General features: G+C 55.1%; 8 protein-coding genes across 8 annotated transcripts; 4 read left to right on the top strand and 4 right to left on the bottom strand.

Moving 5' to 3' along the window:
- Positions 1-648: 648 nt before the first annotated feature.
- Positions 649-1,873, bottom strand: N7459_005749 (thioredoxin-like protein 1; the record flags this gene model as incomplete). The annotated part of the gene is made up of 3 exons (XM_056944933.1): positions 649-1,426; positions 1,542-1,689; positions 1,798-1,873. 3 exons carry the CDS (start codon positions 1,871-1,873, stop codon positions 649-651), a joined length of 1,002 nt encoding a protein of 333 aa, XP_056799268.1.
- Positions 1,874-3,121: 1,248 nt separating this feature from the next.
- N7459_005748 (diphthamide biosynthesis protein 4) lies at positions 3,122-3,745 on the bottom strand (the record flags this gene model as incomplete). Its single annotated transcript, XM_056944932.1, has 1 exon — positions 3,122-3,745. One exon carries the CDS (start codon positions 3,743-3,745, stop codon positions 3,122-3,124), a length of 624 nt encoding a protein of 207 aa, XP_056799267.1.
- A 606-nt stretch (positions 3,746-4,351) lies between these two features.
- N7459_005747 (peroxidase) lies at positions 4,352-5,513 on the bottom strand (the record flags this gene model as incomplete). Its single annotated transcript, XM_056944931.1, has 2 exons — positions 4,352-5,095; positions 5,160-5,513. The coding sequence occupies 2 exons, from the start codon at positions 5,511-5,513 to the stop codon at positions 4,352-4,354; spliced, it is 1,098 nt and encodes a 365-aa protein (XP_056799266.1).
- A 1,390-nt stretch (positions 5,514-6,903) lies between these two features.
- Positions 6,904-7,197, top strand: N7459_005746 (uncharacterized protein; the record flags this gene model as incomplete). The annotated part of the gene is made up of 2 exons (XM_056944930.1): positions 6,904-7,066; positions 7,142-7,197. 2 exons carry the CDS (start codon positions 6,904-6,906, stop codon positions 7,195-7,197), a joined length of 219 nt encoding a protein of 72 aa, XP_056799265.1.
- Positions 7,198-8,657: 1,460 nt separating this feature from the next.
- On the top strand, positions 8,658-10,996 carry N7459_005745 (uncharacterized protein; the record flags this gene model as incomplete). The annotated part of the gene is made up of 4 exons (XM_056944929.1): positions 8,658-8,772; positions 8,840-8,856; positions 8,922-9,032; positions 9,098-10,996. 4 exons carry the CDS (start codon positions 8,658-8,660, stop codon positions 10,994-10,996), a joined length of 2,142 nt encoding a protein of 713 aa, XP_056799264.1.
- Positions 10,997-11,612: 616 nt separating this feature from the next.
- Positions 11,613-14,119, bottom strand: gpi10 (putative glycosylphosphatidylinositol-alpha 1,2 mannosyltransferase; the record flags this gene model as incomplete). The annotated part of the gene is made up of 4 exons (XM_056944928.1): positions 11,613-13,080; positions 13,142-13,548; positions 13,625-13,855; positions 13,916-14,119. The coding sequence occupies 4 exons, from the start codon at positions 14,117-14,119 to the stop codon at positions 11,613-11,615; spliced, it is 2,310 nt and encodes a 769-aa protein (XP_056799263.1).
- Positions 14,120-14,654: 535 nt separating this feature from the next.
- On the top strand, positions 14,655-16,182 carry car2 (ornithine-oxo-acid transaminase; the record flags this gene model as incomplete). Its single annotated transcript, XM_056944927.1, has 3 exons — positions 14,655-15,131; positions 15,237-15,938; positions 15,997-16,182. The coding sequence occupies 3 exons, from the start codon at positions 14,655-14,657 to the stop codon at positions 16,180-16,182; spliced, it is 1,365 nt and encodes a 454-aa protein (XP_056799262.1).
- Positions 16,183-17,123: 941 nt separating this feature from the next.
- Positions 17,124-21,529, top strand: N7459_005742 (ATP-binding cassette transporter YOR1; the record flags this gene model as incomplete). Its single annotated transcript, XM_056944926.1, has 3 exons — positions 17,124-17,399; positions 17,467-20,115; positions 20,165-21,529. The coding sequence occupies 3 exons, from the start codon at positions 17,124-17,126 to the stop codon at positions 21,527-21,529; spliced, it is 4,290 nt and encodes a 1,429-aa protein (XP_056799261.1).
- Positions 21,530-21,789: the final 260 nt, after the last annotated feature.

Here is a 21,789-nt window from a genome sequence, read left to right as displayed (position 1 = left end):
AGATCACACTCCCAGTGGGAGTCAGTCTCTTCCTATCATAATAATTCCATAGTTCTCATCATCAGCTCAAAATGATTGTGGAAGCAAAACATTCTCCCGCAGAAAAATTTCTTGTTCCTCGCGTGCTTATGTAACGCCTTCCATCGTGTCCGGCGGGAACAACCCTTGCTCCGGGCGCACCATAAATTGCGTCCGCCGCGGCCGAACTTTCGTCTTCTTTTTTTTTCTTCTTCGTGCGGCGGCGCAACTACGAATTTTATTACCCGTGTTGCCTGGACATCCACGGCCCTTCTGGGGCCTTCAGTGATGTATCCCAGGTGTCAGTTGTGCCACAGAGCGACGGAATTGCACACCGGTTCTACTTTATTGGTCTTTCTGATCTTCCTAGGATGAGACCATTTGGTTTGGGATCGGACATACTTTTGGGCATCTTCGGGCTGGACTCGGAGTGATACGTGAGAATGAATATATCGTTTACAAGGCAAGATCCTGGTTTTCAATTCACCGTAGTGGGTGGTCGTAGTGCTTGTATCGTAACAGTTCGCTGTCCTGATTTGATCGTTGATCTTCATTAGGGAATAAGAGTTTTCTGTTCTACCAGGCCCATGTCACTCCGAATGACCGTAGACTCCAGTCAAGCTCTATCGTTTACTCTCCCGGCTCGTCGCCAATCTTCTCCAGTTTGCCCATAGCCCTCTTCTCGCCCGCATCGCCGATGAATCGAACGCGGTCCACGCGCAGCTTGTCACTGTCCCCATCGCCATCCACAAAGAACAGAACCAGCGAGGTGACATTCTGGAACTTGACGAACCGCAGATCGACCCTGGCCGTGCCCGTCTTCGCATCCCAGTCCTCGGGCTTGATCTCCACCGTCTGCACCGCAGGGATATCCTCCGCCTCGTCGAACCCAAGCACCTGCGAGCGGTTGGTATACAGCGACACGGTCTTCGGGCGCATGGGACGCTCATCGTCGTCGTCGTCCTCGCCCGCAGGCGGCAGCGACGTGATATGCAGCGAGTGCACCTTCAGCGTCGACTGGAACGGCACGTACAGCATCAGCTGCTCGTCCGTGTCGCTCTCCACCCAGTCCGCCTGGCCGCCCTCCGCCTTGCCCTTGCCCTTGCCCGCCGCCGCCAGCCCGGACGGTCTGCTCGTCGCGAAGAGCACGCGCGGTTCACCGTGCTCGCTGTCCCGGTTCAGCAGCTCCAGCCCCTTCGGGTCGACCTGGTCGGTCACGTCGCCGTAGCCCTTGGCCACGGTTGCACCCAGCCAGCCGGTGCCGCCAGCCTCGCCGTCCCCGCTCGCGCCGTCGGACTTGCTGGCCTCGGAGGCGAGCTTCTGGATGACATCGTTGAGTTTGCGGGGGTCGGCGCCTGCCACGGACTGGGTCTTGCGGCCGTTTTCAAACACGATGAAGGTCGGGTATCTGCGCGGAGGGGCACGGTTAGCGCGGGCTGTCTTGTAGATCTGTGTAGAACGGCCTCGTAGTTCGGTTTGCGCGCTCGTAGGCTCTGTTCCTGGGGCTGGGGAGGGTCACGTACGCTCGAACGCTATATGCCTGTGCAAGCTCTTTCTGCTGGTCGCCGTTGACCTTGGTGAATGTGATGTGATTCGGGCGCGACAGCTGGCTCGCCAGCGAGTCGTAGACTGGGGCAATGGCCTTGCATGGGCCGCACCAGTCGGCGTAGACTAGAGGTCACCGGGCCCAAAATCAGCGGGGGTGGTTCGTGGATATTCGGTGGGTGCAGGGCGGGGAGCTTGGCAGGGACAAGCGGGTTGGGAGCTTTGCCCACTTACAGTCTGCGACGACGAAGCGCGAGGAGGTGAGGAGTGAGTTGAATTGCTCCGCTGAGGATATGGTGATGACCGACATGGTGGTGGGAGGGGGGTGCGGTGTGTGTTTGGAAAGAAGTCGAGGTGGGGAGTGGAAGGCAGGTGTGTTTTGCCCGCTGAACAATATGTCATCAGCCCCACGGCGTCGACGCGGAGTTGAGGCTGCGCCGGTAGACAGAGCTTTCACTCGACATTTCTGGCCGACGATATCTAGGTGCTTATTTTAAACTAAATGTCTGTTCCTAGTGTATCTTAAGATAAGTGTTTCGTGCTGTGGTCCGACATCTTTGCTAAGATATACAATTGTAGAGCCGAATCGGTGTATATATATTCCTCTTGGGATCAACACTTCTACCAATAGTATGATCATAAAGGACCCTTCAATAAAAGGATACAGCAACGTCGGATCTCCAGCATAATTCTCATAATACTGTACAAATGTCGATGTGAGTTTCGCCTGGCCGTCTACTTCTTGCTTTAGCCCTATTGTAGTGTCGGACAACGAGTACTACCTTGATCTTTGCGTCGGACAAAGACCGACGAGTACCTAGGTAATAGCCCTGGTCCACGATGAGGTTGGGCACTGGTTATGCCTCCGAAGGCCTTTACTTATGGGGAAGGGAAGGCTTTAGGTAGGTATCCGCCGAATGCGAATTGATTCTCGACATCCAACTGGTCTAGAATCTATGGAAACACTTGACTTTCTGTCTGCGACCCTCCGCTCGTACCCTCGTTCTATCCAGACTTGAGGAAGGACGAAGAACGTGCTGGTGGAATAGGTTCGTTTATCGACGGTCCCATATGCCCAGAATCAGTTTCAAGATTGATCAGGCTCGGTGGTCCACTATAATCTGACCATCCTCGGTTTACCTCTCGTCGCGATAGGCAAGCAGGTCCTGGTTGGCATGAATATGTCTTCTTGCGGCGGAATAACATTGACCCTGGAAATGCGTCAGGGTTTGAACGGGCCCGATATGGGAAATCAAAGGCCGAGATGTCAGGTCGATCCCAAGTTCACCTGTAGGCCAATTCGACCTTGATTGAAAGAACACATCGGAAGACGGTGTCGTTTCAGCAATCTCGGTATGTCGTGAAACGAGCCCGGCGAGTCTTGCGGACCGTAATGTGACCGCCAGGAGAGAGCCATGAGCTGATTCGACCCAAATCATCTGCAGAATGAAGGTGCCTTCAGGTCTCTCGAGGCGCTTGTCTGTCTCGATTTCACGAGAGAAGGAGTTCATACCCACGGCATAATCCTTCACAGGCTTACGCCCCAGCAAACAGCCCTTCAGCCATCGTCTTCAACAGCAAAAAGAACCTTCAACCAGAGACTGCACCCGCGACAGCCAACCACAATCTCCCCATGCTCCGCCTCCTTCTCCAACTCATCCTCCGTAACCAGAAAGCCCTTCTCATCGCCGCACCGACAGCCGCGGTACCAACAGACAGGCCCGTCGCCATCTTCACCCTCATCGCACGCAAGATCCTCCAGATCCACAACCTCCAGCCCCGTATGAAAGACCTCCCCCGTCTTCTCGCGCCCAGAGCTCCTCGACCGGTCCAGCCGGAGCGCACGGTCATATTCCGCACGCAGCCGCGGGTCCGACAGCGTCTTGTACGCGGACGTGATCTCGTCGATTGTATACGTGCATTGGCGCGCGTCGCCGTCGTCCGGCCGCGCGAAAAAGTTCTGATCTGTGGCGAAACTTTCGCGCGAGCCCGACCCCGAGTCCTTGGCTCCCGTTTCCTGGGCCTTTGCGAGGGCACCAGCCTTGTCCGGGTGATGCTTCAGCAGCGCTTTGTGGTATGCGAGTTTGATCTGCTGCTTGGAGAGCGACGGGGCGGAGGTCGAGAAGGGGAGATTAAGGATCTGGTAGTAATCCGCCCCGTGGAGCGGACCCGACCTCGTCATTCTCGCTGATGTAGTTTCCTTTTCTTTTTCTGCTTCTCGTCTGTTCAAGGTTTCCGGTTGTAGACTTTAGTGGATTCTTTGGCGGGCGTAGTGAGGCCCCAGTGTTTTGAACGCCACGTCGAAGAGCTTAGCGAAGCGGCCGAAATGCGTGCATGTCCTGGATCTGGGCTGCTGCGAGTGCGAATGCGGGGTTGGAGGGTGTAGTTTTGGCGGAGTGAAGATTTAATGTCGGGCGGTGCGGTGCGGGCTGCTGCGCGCCACTTCGGATTGGTGGATCCTGCGGTTGCACTTGTTCCTCTACTTGCTATCGCGACTTCGACGCTTCGCTGTCAAATCCCTTGGATAATTCCAGCTGGAGATTGGCGAGCATATTATAACACAGTTGGCACAACTAGAGGACATAGAATACGTGTCTGCTCCAAGCAGAACAACATGACTACTTCGGATCGCAGTCTACGACCTGACCATGATACAAAAAAGTTCTGAAAAGTCACATTGAGACGACCTATATTCTAAGATCGGTAAATCATCTCGGATATCACGGTGTTGAACGAAGAAGCAGCAGTTTACAGGATGCAGATATAACCCCTCAATGGGTCATCGCCCTTACTCGGAGGTCTTGAAGACGAAGCGGTCCTCAGGCTTGCTTTGGAAGGGCACACCCAGCTCGAGCAGCTTGACATAGACATCGCTGAACTCCTTGAAGAAGGCGTCGTTGTCCTTGGCATAGCGCTCAACGTGCTGCTTGAAGGCCTTGTCCTTGACCAGAGCAATATCGGTGGGCAGCATCATCAGGGTGGAGGTACCCTTGTCCGTGAACTGAGCAGGGCCGTTCCACTTGCGCTGGTTCCACTTCTCCTCAACCAGGAGACGGAAGAACTCGTTGCTGAAGACGGTAGGGCTGAAGTCCCACGGGCCGTCGAAGCCCGAGCGATCAGTGTGGGCACGGCCGAGAGCGTGCGCACCGATCAGAGCGACCATCTCGCGGTCATCGAAGCCCATGCGGGAGAAGACGTCGCGGATGTGGCGCTGGTCCTTAGCGGCGTCGGGCAGACGGCCGTCGGGAGTGCAGGCGGCAACGTCCTTGTCCTCACGGCCGGGTCTCCAGGGGATCGTGGGACCACCCAGCTCCTGGATGGCGGCTGAACCGGCCAGAGTCCAGAGGTCGGAGTAGGTGATCCAGGGGAACTTGGCCTTGATGGGCTCCAGGAAGTCGCGGGCGTGCTTCAGACCGGCGTTGGCGCCATGGTCCGACTCCGGAGCGAAACGCATGGTGGCGCCGTTGCTACCACCGGTGCCCGTGGCCTTGTCATAGGTGCCGCTGGCGTGCCAGGCGAGACGAACCAGAACCTGTCGATGCGAACAAAGACATCAGCTTCGTACTCCAGTTGTTCACCCGATGTCCAACACTTACCGGACCATAGCTGCCATCATCATAGTCGGTCTCATTGGCCAGGCGGTCGGCAATGGCGTCGTACACCTTCTGGTAGTCGGCCTGGCTGGGGACGAAGGGGCCCTTGGGAGTGGACTCGCCGTTCAGGTAGAAGTAGGCACCGACACCGGCGGCCGCAGCGAAACCAAAAGCCCAAATACCGCCGGACGAGGACTTGCTCTCGCCCGCCTCCGAGGCATATCCACGGCGAGCAGAGACACGGACGCCCTGCGCGGGGAGGGCGAAACGGGCGCTGCGAGTGGCCGGGCGGAACGAGGAGGTCGCCGGGGTCGAGCGCAGAAAAGCGCGAGAAGCAGTCCTTGCGGCGGAGGCCATTGTGTGTAAAAACAAGCAGAAGCTGCTGGAATGGAAGACTGAAGGAGAGGAGAGAACGGGTTAAGGAGTGAAGGTGGGGGGAAGGAAAGGGAAGAGAGAAGAGAGTCCTTGAAGTACTTAAGGACCCTCGCAAAGCCAAGGTCATCTCGGCCAATCGTTGGGGCCATTCGCCGGCACCTCGGTCATCGACTCGGCCCTCCGCATTTGCATCTTGGAATGAGGTTTTCCCCCCATACATCACACATCCCTAGCATCATGCTCACGGACGCTGGCAGTTTGCAAACAGGCATTGCCCGTGTGAATGAACGCAGTAGCTATACACACCCTGCCTCGCAGCTCTTCCACAGGCTTCTACGGGCCGATAGCGCTTTCGAGGTGACCTGCACCCCATTCCACATCCCCTGTCGGGCTCCACAAGAGCGGACCCGTCATTATTAACAGCAACGCGCTGTTTGGCTGCGCGATTGACCAGTCTCCACGGCTGTCGCTTACCTCATCGAGCAGTCTGGATCGTCCATCTCACTAATGCGACCGATCGAATGCCCTTGCTGATATATCCATTGGGGTTCTGTCGACGTCGGGGTTCGGATCCATGGCTGCTCGGTGTGCATCCTGCGGTGTCGGTGGCAATAACCGCGGGCCGGTAAATCTGATAATGGGGACACCATTCAAGAGAGTCGAATCACAAGGAGAAATGGATGATTGCAAGCGCAGCTCATCGAACAACACCATCTCTGCTATCACAGAGACTGGAACTTCGTCCCAAAGAGACTAGGTAGGAAGCACGAAATTGGGAAAGATAGGGAAAGTGTCATATTCTTCGCCCTTCCGCCTACTCAGATACAGAAAGGTTTCGTGTTTAGACTCCAGCCCTTCTCCACGTTTGCTCCTGGAACTTGGGATCATGGGCACCCGTACGCCGATCGACTGCGAGACTGAAGGCATAGTCCTCGCCAGAAAAAGTCTTTGTGTTGCATGCAACCGCTGCCTATCAATTGCCGCTGTGTCATGGGGGGCCCAATGACATCCTACTGCACTGAAACGAGCATCGCTCAGCCTCACGAAATGCACATTACCTCATGCTCTGACAGTGTCTACTTGCCGCCCGGGGCTTAATCAAAAGAAAGATCTGATACATGTCATGCGTGGCCAAATATAGTCAGCGCTAGGAAAACCAAAGCATCCGGTGACTATCTAATTATATACTATACTACTCGGTTGCTATACTCTGACCACCATCTTCTCACGTTTTAGCTGAAAGAGCATCAATCTAACCTGTGAATTTTCTGCTCGAGTGTTTGACCATGTCATTTCCATGGGCCTCTCGTGATGTATGTATCGGGTGCAAATCTCTTATATCGGACAGCAGAAAAAGAAACCTCGGGCTAACATGACACCGAAGACTTTTGACGGACCCACGGGCGTCAACGTGAGTCTATTCGACATCAACAAAGACTGCTGGCCCGAGGGACTGTGGCCTACTCTGAAATTGGTGGACCCAAACTCGCATTTCGGCCTCATCATCCGACGCAGCGTGCAGTCTCGACAGAAGAGTGAGCTTGCATCTCCCAGATTGACCCAGTAATCAAGACCTGGGGAGGTGGACGAGAGCTGACCTTTGGATGCAGTCCTTCTGGACTCCTTGGAGAGACTGGGCACGGACGAGCAGGGCCGCCGATACTAGAATCTAAAGCTCTTCCTCAAGAATCGGCCCTACCAAGTGATACGTCTCTATGCCGACGGGGTTTATACGGAGCAGGGCTCAGCATAACCACCCAAACGCGACAGGCACTGTCGGCAGCAGCAGGTCTAGGCAAGCGGAGGTTGAATATGGATTGCGAGAATATGCATGGGTACACTTTGGACCCTGCGATGCATTGGAAGGCACGAAAAGGGTGAAGGATGGCTGGGTCGGAGTGATCCATGATTGATTTCTACCAGACAGGATGGCGTCCAGGGTGATTCCATCTTACTGTCCAACAAGGCAAGCCTACCATGAGTAGAATTTCGCCGGCCAACTACAGTATGAGGGAAAACAACTGAGCGACCTCGAAGGAAGGTTGCAAGCACCGACAGAATGCATTTGGAATCTTCATTTCTGCACCGAGCTGGGAATGTTCGTCGTATAAATAGTCCTGACACTCAATTGAACCGAGTGCCAGGGTGGAGTAGACGCAGCCCTGCTAAAAGCTGTTTGGTTTTGATCTCCCACCGAACGAACGATAAAAATCACCCATGAAGCGTTGAGGCCACCGAGGAGGCACCGCGCGGGTTATGTGGGTATGAGTACTGGTATCCAGTAGCTATTCGATCACGGCCGTCGGGAAGCAGCGACTCCATCCTCACATCTCAGAATCGAGGCGCTGTCCCGCGACGGCGTGGCCCTCGCGTGGAGGGTTGACGGTTGGGAAGAGGCGAAGAAACGAAAGAGAAAATCGACGCAGAAAAGGCGCCCGGCACGTGACCCACCTAGTCGCATCACGTGTCCACATGCTATATCAGAAATTTTCGCCGCCCGTGATTTCTGCTCTCCATAACACTTCATGAAAATCACGAACGCATAATCAACCTCCAATCCCTCCATGCCATAGGATGGCAGGTCATATTGGCGTACTAGATCAAATCTCTGAGCAACTTAAGGCTTCTCGACCGCGCTGGCCGGCTTCGGCTGGTTAAGTGCAGTGGTAGATGCAAGTCACCTGCTGCTCGGACAGACCCAACTGGGCCAGCCATGCTATTGGCATCAATTGTAGAATTCGTAGATGCGTGGCGCATTGGGATACTCCCGAATGAGCCGGTCTGGTAGAGACTCGCCGGATATCGAGCTTGCCGGACTTAGGCGGAATGCTACTCTGGCCTTGCATCAGACGGGACCGCAGGTCCCCTGGCTGCTACGTCGGCCCTCCTGGCTGACGAACCTTTTGTCTCTCCAGCGCAAAGAGCCTTGGCAGCGGAGCTTGAAATTGCTCTTTGCAACAGAGCGCCGGGCGTAGTCCTGACCATAGAGCCTCTGGAGCGGATTCCGGGGTGCAACTTACCCCTCGCAGATTCGGCCGTCATCCTTCTCCGCCCTGTCTGGATCTTTTCCTTCTCCCCTATTCCCTCCCTATCAATCATTGCATTGTGTCCACTCCTTAATTCACCATGCCGAATGGCATCAGCAAGCGCCAGCAGCTGCGGAACGAGAAGGCTCTGGCCGAGCTGATCCGCACTGTTCCTGGCAACGACCGATGTGCCGATTGCGAGGCCTTGACCCCAGGTTCGTTGCACCCTCCGTGGAGGAGTGTTCTTGGGAACCTCTACTGACTTGCATATCTCAATCGTAGGATGGGCAAGCTGGAATGTATGAACCGTCGTGATTTCCGATCTCACCCTCGAGTCCTCAGACTGATCGTTTCTCTCCGATAGATGGGTATCTTTCTCTGCATGCGGTGCGCCGCAATCCACCGCAAGCTCGGCACGCATATTTCCAAGGTCAAGTCGTTGACAATGGACACCTGGTCGTCGGAGCAGGTTGACGTGAGTGCACCCGGAGTCTCCAACTCGAAGTGAATCCCGCATGCTGACGGGCTATACTTGACCAGAGCATGAAATCGCATGGCAACCTTCTCATGAACAAGATTTACAACCCCAAGAACGTCAAGCCCCCAGTCCCGACTGACGTCGACGAGGCCGACTCGTGCATGGAACGTTTCATCCGGCAAAAATACCAGTATCGGTCGTTGGAGGATGGGAAGCCGAAGCCTCCCAGCCGGGATGATTCTAGCTACACCAGGGCCTCCGACAGTTCCAGACGCAACAGATCCCCCAGTCGATCGCCCGAGGGCTCGCCACCTCCGCTGCCACCCAAGTCGGGCAAGTTCTTTGGGTTCGGCCTGAGAGGTTCCTCCTCGACCTCGAATCTCCGTCGATTCGGGACCAAATCGAAGGCTTCACCGGGCTCAGACCAGCAGTCTTGGTCTCCCCCGCCATCAACGAGAAAGTCGTCCGGTCTCGGCGCACCAGTTGCGGACGTGGCGACTACATCCTTTGAATCGAAGATGGCAGCACTGCGGGAAATGGGCTTCGAAAATGACCGGCGGAATGAGATGGTCCTCCGCGGTCTCAATGAGAATTTGGATCGGTCTGTAGAGACATTGGTGAGGTTGGGCGAAGGAGGAAATGCTTCATCACGAACGAGAACCCCGGCCCCGGCCACCGCGGCGAATCCCACGACAGCGGCGCGTACTGTGACCCCAAAACCGGAGACATCAACCAATCCCTTCGACAGGGCAGTCTCGAATCCAGTCCCCCAACAGTCTGCATCGTATAACCCGTTTGATCGGCCGACCCAGACACCAGCATCGGCACAGCCATTGGAGACCTCATTCCAGAATTTGCAGGTTTCCCAGCCCTTATTCCCGCACTCCACCGGGGGTTATCCAAGCCAAGCAAACCCAATGCAACAGCCTCCGTACCAGCAACCATATACGCCGCCCGTCCCATCGACCTTTTCTCAAGGTCCCTACGCTTCCTCACCTCAGCCCATGGACAATAGCTACAATCCGTTCTTCCAGACAGCGCCCCAGCCGCAGGGCGGCGTGGCCAACCAACTATATGGGAATTCCAATACCACGCAAAACAACCCATTCTTCAACAACGCTCCCCAGCAGAACACTCCTTTCCAGCCTCAGCCGCAGCAATCTGTTCCATCGATCTCCAATACATTTGTGCCTCGGCCACCTCAGCATGCAAACACGATGCCAGCGGTCTCTTCAACCTCGCCATTTCGCACCTCTCCATTTGGACAGACTCCTTCCTTCCAAGCACAGCCGCAGCAGCCACAGAACGCCCAAGGATCTTATAATCCCTTCCAGCAGTCGACGGGCCTTAACAATCCACAAAGCGCCGGGGGCTATCCGAACCAATTGCAACCCCAGCCCCAGCAACCGCAGCAGTTGATGCCCCAAGCCACCGGCCGCATGGACAAAGGCAGCATTCTCTCTCTATACAATTTATCCCCCTCACCCACTTCCATCCCCCCCATCCCTGAACAGAATCAATTCCAGCCTGGCGCAGGAACCAGTCCCGTTCCACCCTTGACGCACTCTCTCAACTCCACTCCACAAAGCCAGCCCAGCTCCAACATACCAACACCGCAACAGCCAAACGGCGCAGGCTACCCATTCACTGCATCCCGCAATCCATTTGGCGCCGCAAGTGTTGGTTCAGGTCTTGCCGCCCAAGCCGGTGTGACGCCCTACTCGCCCTCAGGCCTGGGCATCGGTATGGGCACCAACGGCGCATCAGTACCGACACCAGCAGCGAGCATGGGCACGGGCATGGGTATGAAAACCTCCACCGCCCCCATGGCTGGTGCGCCGGCTATGAACCCAACCTTCCCGCGAACCCACATGAGCCAGCCCAGTGTGGACATCAACGGGCTTCAAAACGGCCGACACAGCCCAGATGCATTTGCCAGTCTGAGTGCTCGCTACGGCTGATGTCAATGATTCCGACGAGATGAGACAAGACCATCGTTCTGCTTTCTACTCATAGACGGCCTTGCAAAGTCGATAAAATCAAGTCGATATGGATATGGATATGGATATTTACTTCTCTCTACATCTTTCTCTTTTCTCTTTTCTTTCTCTTTTGGCTTTGCTCATTCCGTGCCTAATATTACGGATATAGATGGATCGACGAGACGTGGTTCATGACCATGGGCTGGTATATCTTTACATTTGTCCGGTCCATGTACTACGCTCCTTCATACTGGTTTTCATTTTGGTTTCTGTCTGTTGATTCTTCTTTCGCTGTACACAACAACCTTTCTTTGTTTTGTTGGTCTCCAATTAGCGGGTCAATGGTACATATTTCTGTCGTTTCTCCACAGTGAATATCGGCCTTATTTTGGATCTATAAGTTGATGACTTGACTGTCGTGTTCAAACTGCATTTCTTTTATTTCTATTTACGAAGACGCTCGCTGGACCCGAAGAAACACATGTACACACATTTTGGGTGAAATGGAGAATAATTAGAGGCGAAAAAGGCCCTCCACGAGGTCATTCTCAGCAGCAGATAGTATCATTTGTAGCAGTTTGACGCACAGGATATATCAAGACCACAGGTCGCGTTCAAACCGAGTCTTCTTCTGAGGTTTCCCGCCCATCCACGACGGGAGAGAAGGCCAGGACCACTTCGGCAGCGCGGGAACCCATCCCCAGGCGCTGGGAGGCTGGCGCCGGAACTTGGACCAGAAGGCGTCGCTGCGAGAGCGTGTAGTCCAGGGCCAGACGCGGGTTGACCGCGACGGGAAGAGCGACTGCACGGCGCGTCGCCAACGGGCAGAGGCGGAGGATGTGGGTGTGGACCAAGGGAGGGACGAGGGGAGAAGTGATTTCCAGCCGCGCTTCTGCGGGCCGTGGGCTTGCGTCCTGATTGCCTCGACGATACGGTCGAATTGGCGATCCCGGCTCTCTTGTACCTGGCGCCGGGTCTCGGCGCGCCATTTGTCTTGCTCGGAGGTGTCGAGGCACCAGACGACGATGTCGCCGCGCCGGCGCCAGTCGTCGTGCCAGTGCGTGTTCCAGGTACGATAGCATTCGTCGTAGAAAGAGGCGCGCAAGAGTCTGTTGAGGGTGGGCTCTAGCTGCGCGAAGAAGATGAGGTAGTCGGGCCACTCGTGGAGTGGTGCTGGGGTGGCATTGGATGCTGGGATGTTTCGGGGTCCGTCGATGTAGGTTGAGCGTCGGGGCACGTAGCGAAGGCCGCCGACCATGTGCTCGCGAAGGTATTGGTTGGGGTCATCATAGAATTGGTCGGCTTCGTCGCGGTAGATGGTTTTTTGAGTCTCGTTGAGATCAATTGGGGGCTCGCAAGACAGGGCCCATGCGTCGATGCTGGGGTAGACTAAGTGGGATCGCCAGGGGGTGCTGTGACAGGGCATGAGGAAACCTGCTGTGATTCCAGCCTGGCGTTGCCTGGCTGATGAATGGATAGAGGATGTTCCCTTCCTAGTGGACGGAGAATGGATTTCATGTTGGTTCCGAAGGTAGGCGAGCACATTGGCAGGCCCCGACGCGTGGTAAAGGGTGGTGTATAGTGCAATAACCAGGTTGACAAGTACCACGAAGAGAAAGGTGAGTCTTTGAGGTGTATAGGAGTGGGGAGATCTCGACTGGAAAGCCGGCCAGAAGAACTGCACTAGAGGCGGCGCAGCCAGGATGTGCAGCGACGGTAGCAATGGATAGATGAAACGGACCTCCTTATGCGAAATAAGAGATAAGACAAATGGCATCAAGATACACACCGTCGCCAACTGCACCCGAGTTGCCGTCTGCACTCTGTCTGCAGCCGTCGAGGTTCGCGTCGTCAATGTACGGTAGAGGCCGACAAGAGCAGGAGGAAGGAAGGTTGTGAGTAAAAGCGGGTAGCCCTGCGACGCATAATAGTGCCAGTCATTTCTGCCATAGAAGACCGCGAGTGACTGTGCAATATTAAAATATAGAAATCGGAGCGGAGGGAAGGTCCAAATTCCATAGAAAAGGCGGTCCGCGACAGCTGACACAGCTAGAATCGTCGTTCTGTGAGACCCATGATGTTAGCTGGCTGCTTGAGAAAGCTAGACAGGGAAATGCGACTCACCCGCAAGCTAGAACCTCACGAACGAGGACTTTGCGCTGGCTCCAAGATGTTCGAAGCCAAGCGAAACTGGCCAGGGTTGCCCAGACCAGGACATTAGTCGGGCGGAGGATACACGCGACAGCTGCCAGAACTAGACATTGACGAAGACTATGCATAACGCGCATGAGCAATTGCCGTGTGAGAGCTTTAGTTTTGTGCCAGTCATACCTTCGTAGAAGCCTTCGATCCTCGTCCGTGCGCTTGGCGTTACTGGTATTCCGCCGACGATTATCGCCGGTTGAAGAGCCCGCTGACCACTGCCACGGCCACTGGTCCAATGCGACGACTGTGAGTGTTGTCTCCAAGCAATTCGACAGAGTCCTCGTGGAGCAGAACCACTGCCACGGATTCAAGATCGTAGCGAGAAGCTATCAAAACAGATCAACCGGTGTTCTCCGCCACGCACTAAACACACGCAGCCTCACGCCTCAGCGCCACACGTACCGTTGCCCAAGCGCCGCGGGAGTCTTCCCCATATATGCCAGTCGCTAGTTTCCAAGTGTAGAAATCTCCGATGGCCGACACCACGGCTTGTGCGGTCTTCGGGCCGGCGATCAGAAGCTCCGCGCGTGTCGCGTCAGGGAGACGAAAGACGGATGCGAGGAAATCTGCAGTTTTATAGATGCCGGCGAAAAGAAGGGGGTGTATAGAGGATCGTAACTGGTGGTGCCATTCCTACCATCGACCATTAGAAGCCCGCGATGTGGTTGTCGGCGCGGTTGCGATCCCACTTACCCACGTTATCCAGGCGCCCTGCCCCTTGCCGAACGCGATCTGCCATGCAGGCTCTAGCGACTGAAAGAACTCATCGGGCTGAAAGAAGGTGCGGACCGCGAACGCGTTGAGGATACGAAACCCGATGAGGAAGAGGAGGATATTGCTGGCGGGCGACGCGGGGGGCGACGAGACGCGACGCGGGGAGGAATTGGAGGACGACATGGTTGAGACGAATCAGATCAACGTTGAAACCAATCAAGCTAATCCCACATCCATCACTGGCTCAGCTTAGAGGGCCATGGCGGAGGTGCGCGCGGAGCCGTGGAGCATGACATCAACAGGAGGAGATGAGGATTTCTGGACTGATGGCCTGGTGCCAGTCGCCGATTGGAACCGTTGAGAGGATTGGCCAAGAGGGGACAAGACACAAATCGAGCGCGGGCTCGTGTAATCCTGCGCTTAGCGAACAGTGGATGTCGGGAGGTGAGAGGGCTCGCGACGACCTGCACTTAGGAGAAAGCACTTGCACTTAGCGGAATAGCGGCGGGTGCGGATCTATACGCCACAGCCAATTCCACGGTCCTCGAAATCCTACATAACCGCCCTTCATTGGCAATTTCACTCGACTTCTTCTCTCTGTTCGCACATCTGCAAGATACCTCCCAGTCCCTTTCTGTGCTGGATACCACTCTCCAGCCTGCTGATCCTCCACTTTACTCGTCAGCTCTCGCCAACTGAGCGTTCCCCGCAATTCACCATGGCTTCCAACGGGACGAATGAAGCCTTCGCCCACTACCATGCTACCTCGACCGAGGCAGCCATTCAAGCCGAGAAGAACTATGCCGCTCACAACTACCACCCGCTGCCGGTGGTCTTTGCGCGTGCCCAGGGCACCTCCGTCTGGGACCCCGAAGGCCGACACTACCTCGACTTCCTCTCCGCCTACTCCGCCGTAAATCAGGGTCACTGTCACCCCAAGCTCGTTGCAGCCCTGGTTGACCAGGCCTCGCGTGTGACGCTGAGCTCGCGCGCATTCTACAATGATGTATTCCCCCGGTTCGCCGAGTTCGTCACTCGCTACTTTGGCTTCGACATGGTGCTGCCCATGAACACCGGCGCCGAGGCAGTGGAGACGGGCATCAAGATCGCCCGGAAGTGGGGTTACAAGGTGAAGGGCATTCCAGAGAACCAGGCGGTGGTGCTGAGTGCAGAGAACAACTTCCACGGCCGGACGGTGAGTCGCATGCCCCTTTCCTTCCTGCCACGCCCTACCACGCTCTGTGAGACGTGTTACATTCTTTCACACACAGTGACTGACCGCAGTGGCCCCTTGCATTAGTTCGCCGCCATCTCCTTGTCATCGGACCCCGAGTCTCGTGAGCACTACGGGCCTTACCTGCCAGGCATCGGGTGCAACATCCCCGGCACCGAGAAGCCCATCGTGTACAATGACAAGGCCTCCCTGCGCGAGGCCTTTGAGAAGGCCGGTTCGAACCTGGCCGCCTTTCTGGTCGAGCCGATCCAGGGTGAAGCAGGGATCGTAGTACCGGACGAGGACTACTTGCAGGAGGCCCGCGCCCTGTGCGATAAATACAATGCGCTCCTGATCTGCGATGAGATCCAGACTGGCATTGCCCGTACGGGCAAGCTGCTGTGCCACGAGTGGAGCGGAATCAAGCCCGATTTGGTCTTGCTGGGCAAGGCCATCTCCGGTGGCATGTACCCCGTCTCGTGTGTGCTGGGTCGCAAGGACGTCATGCTCACGATCGAGCCGGGCACCCACGGTTCGACCTACGGCGGCAACCCACTGGGCTGCGCTGTGGCCATTCGCGCCCTAGAGGTGGTCCAGGAGGAGCAGATGGTCGAGCGCGCTGAGAAGCTCGGCCACCTATTCCGCCAAGGGCTGGAGGGTCTCCAGAGCCCGCTGATTCAGACTGTCCGTGGCAAGGGTCTGCTCAACGCTATTGTCATTGATGAATCCAAGGCCAACGGGCACTCTGCCTGGGACCTGTGTATGCTGATGAAGGAGAAGGGCTTGCTGGTACGTGGCTTCAATATCGAAGTATTCAATGGGTAGACAGCTAACAATCCTTCCATAGGCCAAGCCGACCCACCAGAATATCATCCGTCTGGCCCCACCGCTGGTCATCACGGAGGATGAGATCCAGAAGGCGCTGGATATTATCAAGGCTGCTGTGACGGAGCTCCCCAACTTGAAGGGGGCGGCCGAGGACCACGTTATTCCTCCGCCGGAGAAGAAGGTCAAGATCGGTGTTGAGAACTAGAGACCGGGATGGGATGATTCATAGATGTGCCCCGTTAGCGGCCAGGCTGAGGATCCCACATGCGAGGCCGATAGCTTTGCCTTTTTTTTGTTTTTTGTTTTTTTTTTTTTTTTTTTTTTTTTTTTGTTTTTTTGTTTTTTTTTTTTTTGGGGGGGTTGAGTCACCGAGATGGGCGTTGTGTCTCACGATGTGACGACGGAACGGACTAAAAAAGATTGTATGAAAGCCACGCGTTCGCGCGCACCTTGGATACGCAGATTATGCATGTTCTGTGTCATATTAGGCGACCAGGTCATCCTATCCATGGATATTTACTATGACTCTTTGAACGCTTGTACAAATTCCGCGAATTTGCCGCTCGGACCGGAGATAACGGGTGTAGCCGATGCCAGGTTGAGCTGTGCTTTTTCATGCGCCATCATTGGCTCTGCCAGCTATTCCAGTGATAGCTGGCCTCTTTATTAATGAATATGAATGCGCATCGCAGAACCGGAGGCTCCGGAATCCCGAGGGCCGACTGCCGACTCTGCCAAAGCTGGCCAATAATATGCGTGCTGGTAATGCTGCATAACTGCTCCTGTCGGATGCGATCGATTTCTGTCCACCGTGGAGAGCTCGTTCTCGGGTTTCGGGAGAGGTCTGGAAGCTTAGTGGACTGAAGCAGCCTCGCCATTGTCATTTTTCCTTTTCCCGCCCATTCACATCCACATCCACATCCACGTCAAGCAATTACTTCGTTGCCCCCCACGACCATATAGCGCCAGGGACGTCCCCTTGGTGGGCCACACCGCAACCGGTTCCGTTTTCAGAAACGCCCGTTGGCGTCCCGCTTATCGCCCCGCCATGCGATGCGGTAGGAGTCATTAATATACTTGTGCTCCTTCCCCGGCTTTTTTCTCGCTCGTGTCAGGCCAGAATCTCAGACTGTCGGATTTGTTGGCATGTCGGCGCCGAACGATCCACTGCCGCAGGTTGTGGTTGCGGACAGCGAGAAGCTCCAGGCAGCCTCGAGCTCCCGCGCGGCATCCGGCGAGGAAGCCAAGGCGCCCGATCTGAGCGTGCAGCCCCCCGTGCAGAAGAAGAAATGGCATCAAAAACTTAATCCGCTGCGGTGGCAGGAGCCTCCGCCGGTGCCGGAGGAGCGGACGGTGTCGAGGGAATACGGGGCCTCGGTGCTGAGTACCATGTACTTCCAGTGGATGTCCCCTTTGATGAAGGTACGTATGATGCATGGAGCTTCCTGCTGGAGATGTACAAGCAATTGACTGACAGATGATGCGCCAGGTCGGGTATCTACGGCCGCTCGAGCTCCAGGATATCTGGACGGTCAATCCGGATCGTGCAGTAGATGTCCTATCAGACCGGCTGGATGCGGCGCTGGAAAGTCGCACCGCCCGCGCGAGTAAGCGACCGTTGCTCATGGCGCTGTACGACACGTTCAGATTTGAGTTCCTGCTTGGTGGAATCTGCTCGCTCTTCAGCGCCTTGCTGCTGGTGTTTGCGCCCTATTTGACTCGGTACTTGATCACTTTTGCCGACGAGGCATATGCTGCCGAAGAGAGAGGCCATTCTTCCCCGCATATTGGCAAGGGCATGGGCTTTGTCGTGGGGATTTCCGCCATGCAAGCCCTGCAGAGTTTATGTACGAACCAGTTTCTGTACCGAGGTCAGATGGTAGGCGGCCAGATTCGCGCGGTCCTCATTTCGCACATCTTCAACAAGGCGATGAAATTGTCGGGCCGTGCAAAGGCTGGAGGAAAGGCGACTGCCGAGGAAGTCCAGGCCTTGGAGGCTACCAAGGATGCCCTTTTGAAATCAGACGGCAAGGAGAAGCAGCAAAACACCAAGGCTACTGAGAAGGTCCCTGCAGCTCAAGGGGTAGCGGGTGATGGCCGGGGATGGAGTAATGGTCGTATCGTGGCGTTGATGAGTATTGACGTCGACCGCATCAATCTGGCTTGTGGCATGTTCCACATGCTTTGGACAGCACCCGTTTCCATCATCGTAACCCTCATCCTTCTATTGGTCAACATTGGTTACAGTTGTCTCTCGGGATACGCACTCCTGGTGATTGGGATGCCCTTTCTTGTTTTCGCCATGCGCTTTCTGGTCAAGCGACGAAGAAACATTAACAAAATCACAGATCAGCGCGTGTCACTCACCCAGGAGATCCTACAAGCTGTCCGCTTTGTCAAATTCTTTGGATGGGAGAGCAGCTTCCTGGGCCGCCTGAAGGAGATCCGCAAACGCGAGATCCGCTCTATCCAGACTCTCCTTGCTGTTCGAAACGCTATCCTCTGTGTATCCATGTCGATTCCTATCTTCGCCTCAATGCTGGCATTCATCACATACGCCCTTTCGAAACATGACCTGAACCCAGCCCCGATCTTCTCGTCGCTGGCCCTGTTCAACTCGCTGCGGATGCCACTGAATATGGTTCCGATGGTTCTTGGCCAAGTGACCGATGCACTGACTGCAGTGAATCGCATCCAGGAGTTCCTCATGGCAGAAGAACAGAAAGAAGATATCGAAAGAGATGAGCAAATGAGGAATGCAATCGAACTCGAGGACGCATCGTTTACATGGGAGCGGCTCCCGACCGACAAAGATGGCGAGCCTAACAAAAAGAAGTCTGCGGGAGTCAAGCCGCCCAAGGAAGATGAGAAATCCACGGACGTGGTCTCCGCAGAGCCGTTTAAACTTAACAATATGACTCTCGACGTGGGACGCAACGAGCTCCTGGCTGTTATTGGAACAGTGGGCTGCGGTAAAAGTTCCCTATTGTCTGCACTTGCTGGCGACATGCGAGTGACAAATGGCAAAGTTCGTATGAGCACAACGCGGGCATTCTGTCCACAGTATGCCTGGATCCAGAATACTTCTGTTCGAAACAACATTTTGTTCGGAAAAGATTACGACGAAAACTGGTATGATCAGGTTGTCGATGCATGTGCTCTGGCCCCAGATCTTGAGATCCTGCCTCAAGGAGACCAGACTGAGATTGGTGAGCGTGGTATTACGGTGTCCGGAGGACAGAAACAGCGCCTGAACATTGCTCGAGCCATTTATTTCAACGCCGATCTTGTTCTCATGGATGATCCCCTGTCGGCTGTGGATGCCCATGTCGGTCGTCACATCATGGATAAGGCTATTTGCGGTCTCCTCAAGGACCGATGCAGAATCCTGGCAACCCACCAGCTCCACGTGCTTAGCCGCTGTGACAGGATTGTGGTCATGGATCAAGGCCGAATCCATGCGGTCGACACATTTGACAATCTGATGCGTGACAACGAGGTCTTCAAGCGACTAATGTCTACTTCAGGACAGGAGGATGCGGAAGAAGAAGAAGCCAACGAGCCCGAAGAGACGATTGAAGAACCCCACGAGATAGAGAGACGTCCAAAGGAGGCAGCATCCGGTAAGCCCGCCGCTGGCTTGATGCAGCAAGAAGAAAAGGCCACTGCGTCAGTAGGTTGGGGCGTCTGGAAGGCGTACATCCGAGCTTCTGGCAGCTACTTAAACGCCATTATGATCTTGGTCTTACTGGCCGTTACAAACGTTGGCACCATTTGGACTAGCTTGTGGCTCTCATACTGGACCTCCGACAAGTACCCGTCGCTCTCAACAGGCCAGTATATTGGGATCTATGCCGGGCTAGGTGCCGGTGTTGTTGCGCTCATGTTTCTCTTCTCGACCTATATGACCACATGCGGAACAAATGCTAGCAGAACGATGCTTCACCATGCCATGAACCGTGTTCTCCGTGCTCCGATGTCCTTTTTCGACACCACACCTCTCGGTCGAATCACCAACCGGTTTTCGAAAGATATTCAAGTTATGGACAATGAGCTATCAGATGCGATGCGTATGTATGCATTGACGGTGACCATGATTATTTCTGTCATGGTGTTGATCATCGTCTTCTTCTACTATGTAGGTTTACAGAATTCTTCATTTGTGGAAGTTTACTCACCTTTTCTAGTTCGTCATCGCACTCGTGCCTTTGTTCATTCTTTTCCTGTTGGCTGCAAACTACTATCGAGCATCTGCGCGCGAGATGAAGCGCCACGAAGCACTCTTGCGTTCAATGGTCTACGCGAAATTCGGCGAAGCCATCACCGGCACTGCATGCATTCGCGCCTACGGAGTCGAAAATCAATTTCGGCGCAACATCCGGGATGCAATTGACGTGATGAATGGTGCATATTTCTTGACCTTCTCCAATCAGCGCTGGCTCAGTATTCGATTGGATGGCGTGGCTACTTGCCTCGTCTTTGTCACTGGTGTTTTGGTAGTAACGTCTCGTTTCAATGTCTCTCCCAGCATTGCCGGGCTGGTGCTGTCGTATATTCTGTCCATCGCGCAGATGCTGCAGTTCACAGTCCGGCAATTTGCTGAAGTGGAAAATGACATGAATGCCACGGAGCGACTACACTATTACGGAACTGAGCTCGAGGAAGAAGCTCCTCTGCACCGCGTGGAGGTGGCTCCTACTTGGCCCGAGAAAGGTCGCATCGAATTCGAAAACACGCAGATGCGATACCGAGACGGACTGCCGCTGGTGCTTAAGGGTCTTTCTATGGACATACGGGGTGGCGAACGCATTGGGATCGTTGGCCGTACGGGAGCAGGCAAATCGAGTATCATGTCTGCACTGTTCCGCCTATCAGAGCTATCCGGCGGCACCATCAAGATCGACGACATCGACATTTCAACTGTTGGCCTCCATGATCTCCGCTCCCGACTGGCCATCATCCCGCAAGACCCAGCACTCTTCAAGGGCACCATCCGCACCAACCTGGATCCGTTCAACGAACACGCTGATCTGGAGCTCTGGTCTGCCCTGCGTAAAGCCTACCTCATCGGCGAAGACACCCTAGGACCAGACACAGAAGGCCTCCACAGCGGGCCCGGCACCGGCATCACAACCCCGGCCACAGATAGCGACGCCAAAGCCCGTCCCCCGAACCACCTCACCCTCGAATCACCCGTCGACGAAGAAGGACTGAACTTCTCTCTAGGCCAACGTCAACTCATGGCTCTCGCCCGTGCTCTCGTCCGCGACGCCCGCATCATCGTCTGTGACGAGGCCACTTCTTCCGTCGACTTTGAGACGGACCAGAAGATCCAGCGTACCATGGCGCAGGGTTTCCAGGGGAGAACCTTGCTGTGCATTGCCCACCGCTTGCGTACCATTATCCACTACGACCGCATCTGCGTCATGGACCAGGGCCAGATTGCGGAGATGGACTCTCCGCTTGCTTTGTGGGATAGGAAAGATGGTATCTTCCGGGCGATGTGTGATCGCAGTGGAATCTCGAGGGAGGATATATTGGAAGTGAAATAATAGGCTTGTGTCTAAGGGTAAAAGTATATACTGGGGGTAATCCGGCGTAATTAAATTGATACCTTGAATATACACAAGCACATAGCCATCGTCAGTGCTTCCCTGAGCCCTCGGATGCTCTGAAGTTTCCTTTCTTTTGCCAGGTTCCTGGCTGCAGCTTAGATTTGACATATAAGAGCCACCTGGGCGAAGCAGGCGCTGTAGCTTTTAATCAGATTCTTACGCATCCATGAATGGACACCGACAATTCTTGATCATGT

This window comes from Penicillium hispanicum (assembly GCF_028827665.1).
Source record: "Penicillium hispanicum strain IBT 35686 chromosome Unknown utg000005l_segment0_segment0, whole genome shotgun sequence".
Taxonomy (NCBI): Eukaryota; Fungi; Ascomycota; class Eurotiomycetes; order Eurotiales; family Aspergillaceae; genus Penicillium; species Penicillium hispanicum.
Note: the sequence above shows the minus strand (reverse complement) of the source record. Positions and strands in the feature narration are given on the sequence as shown.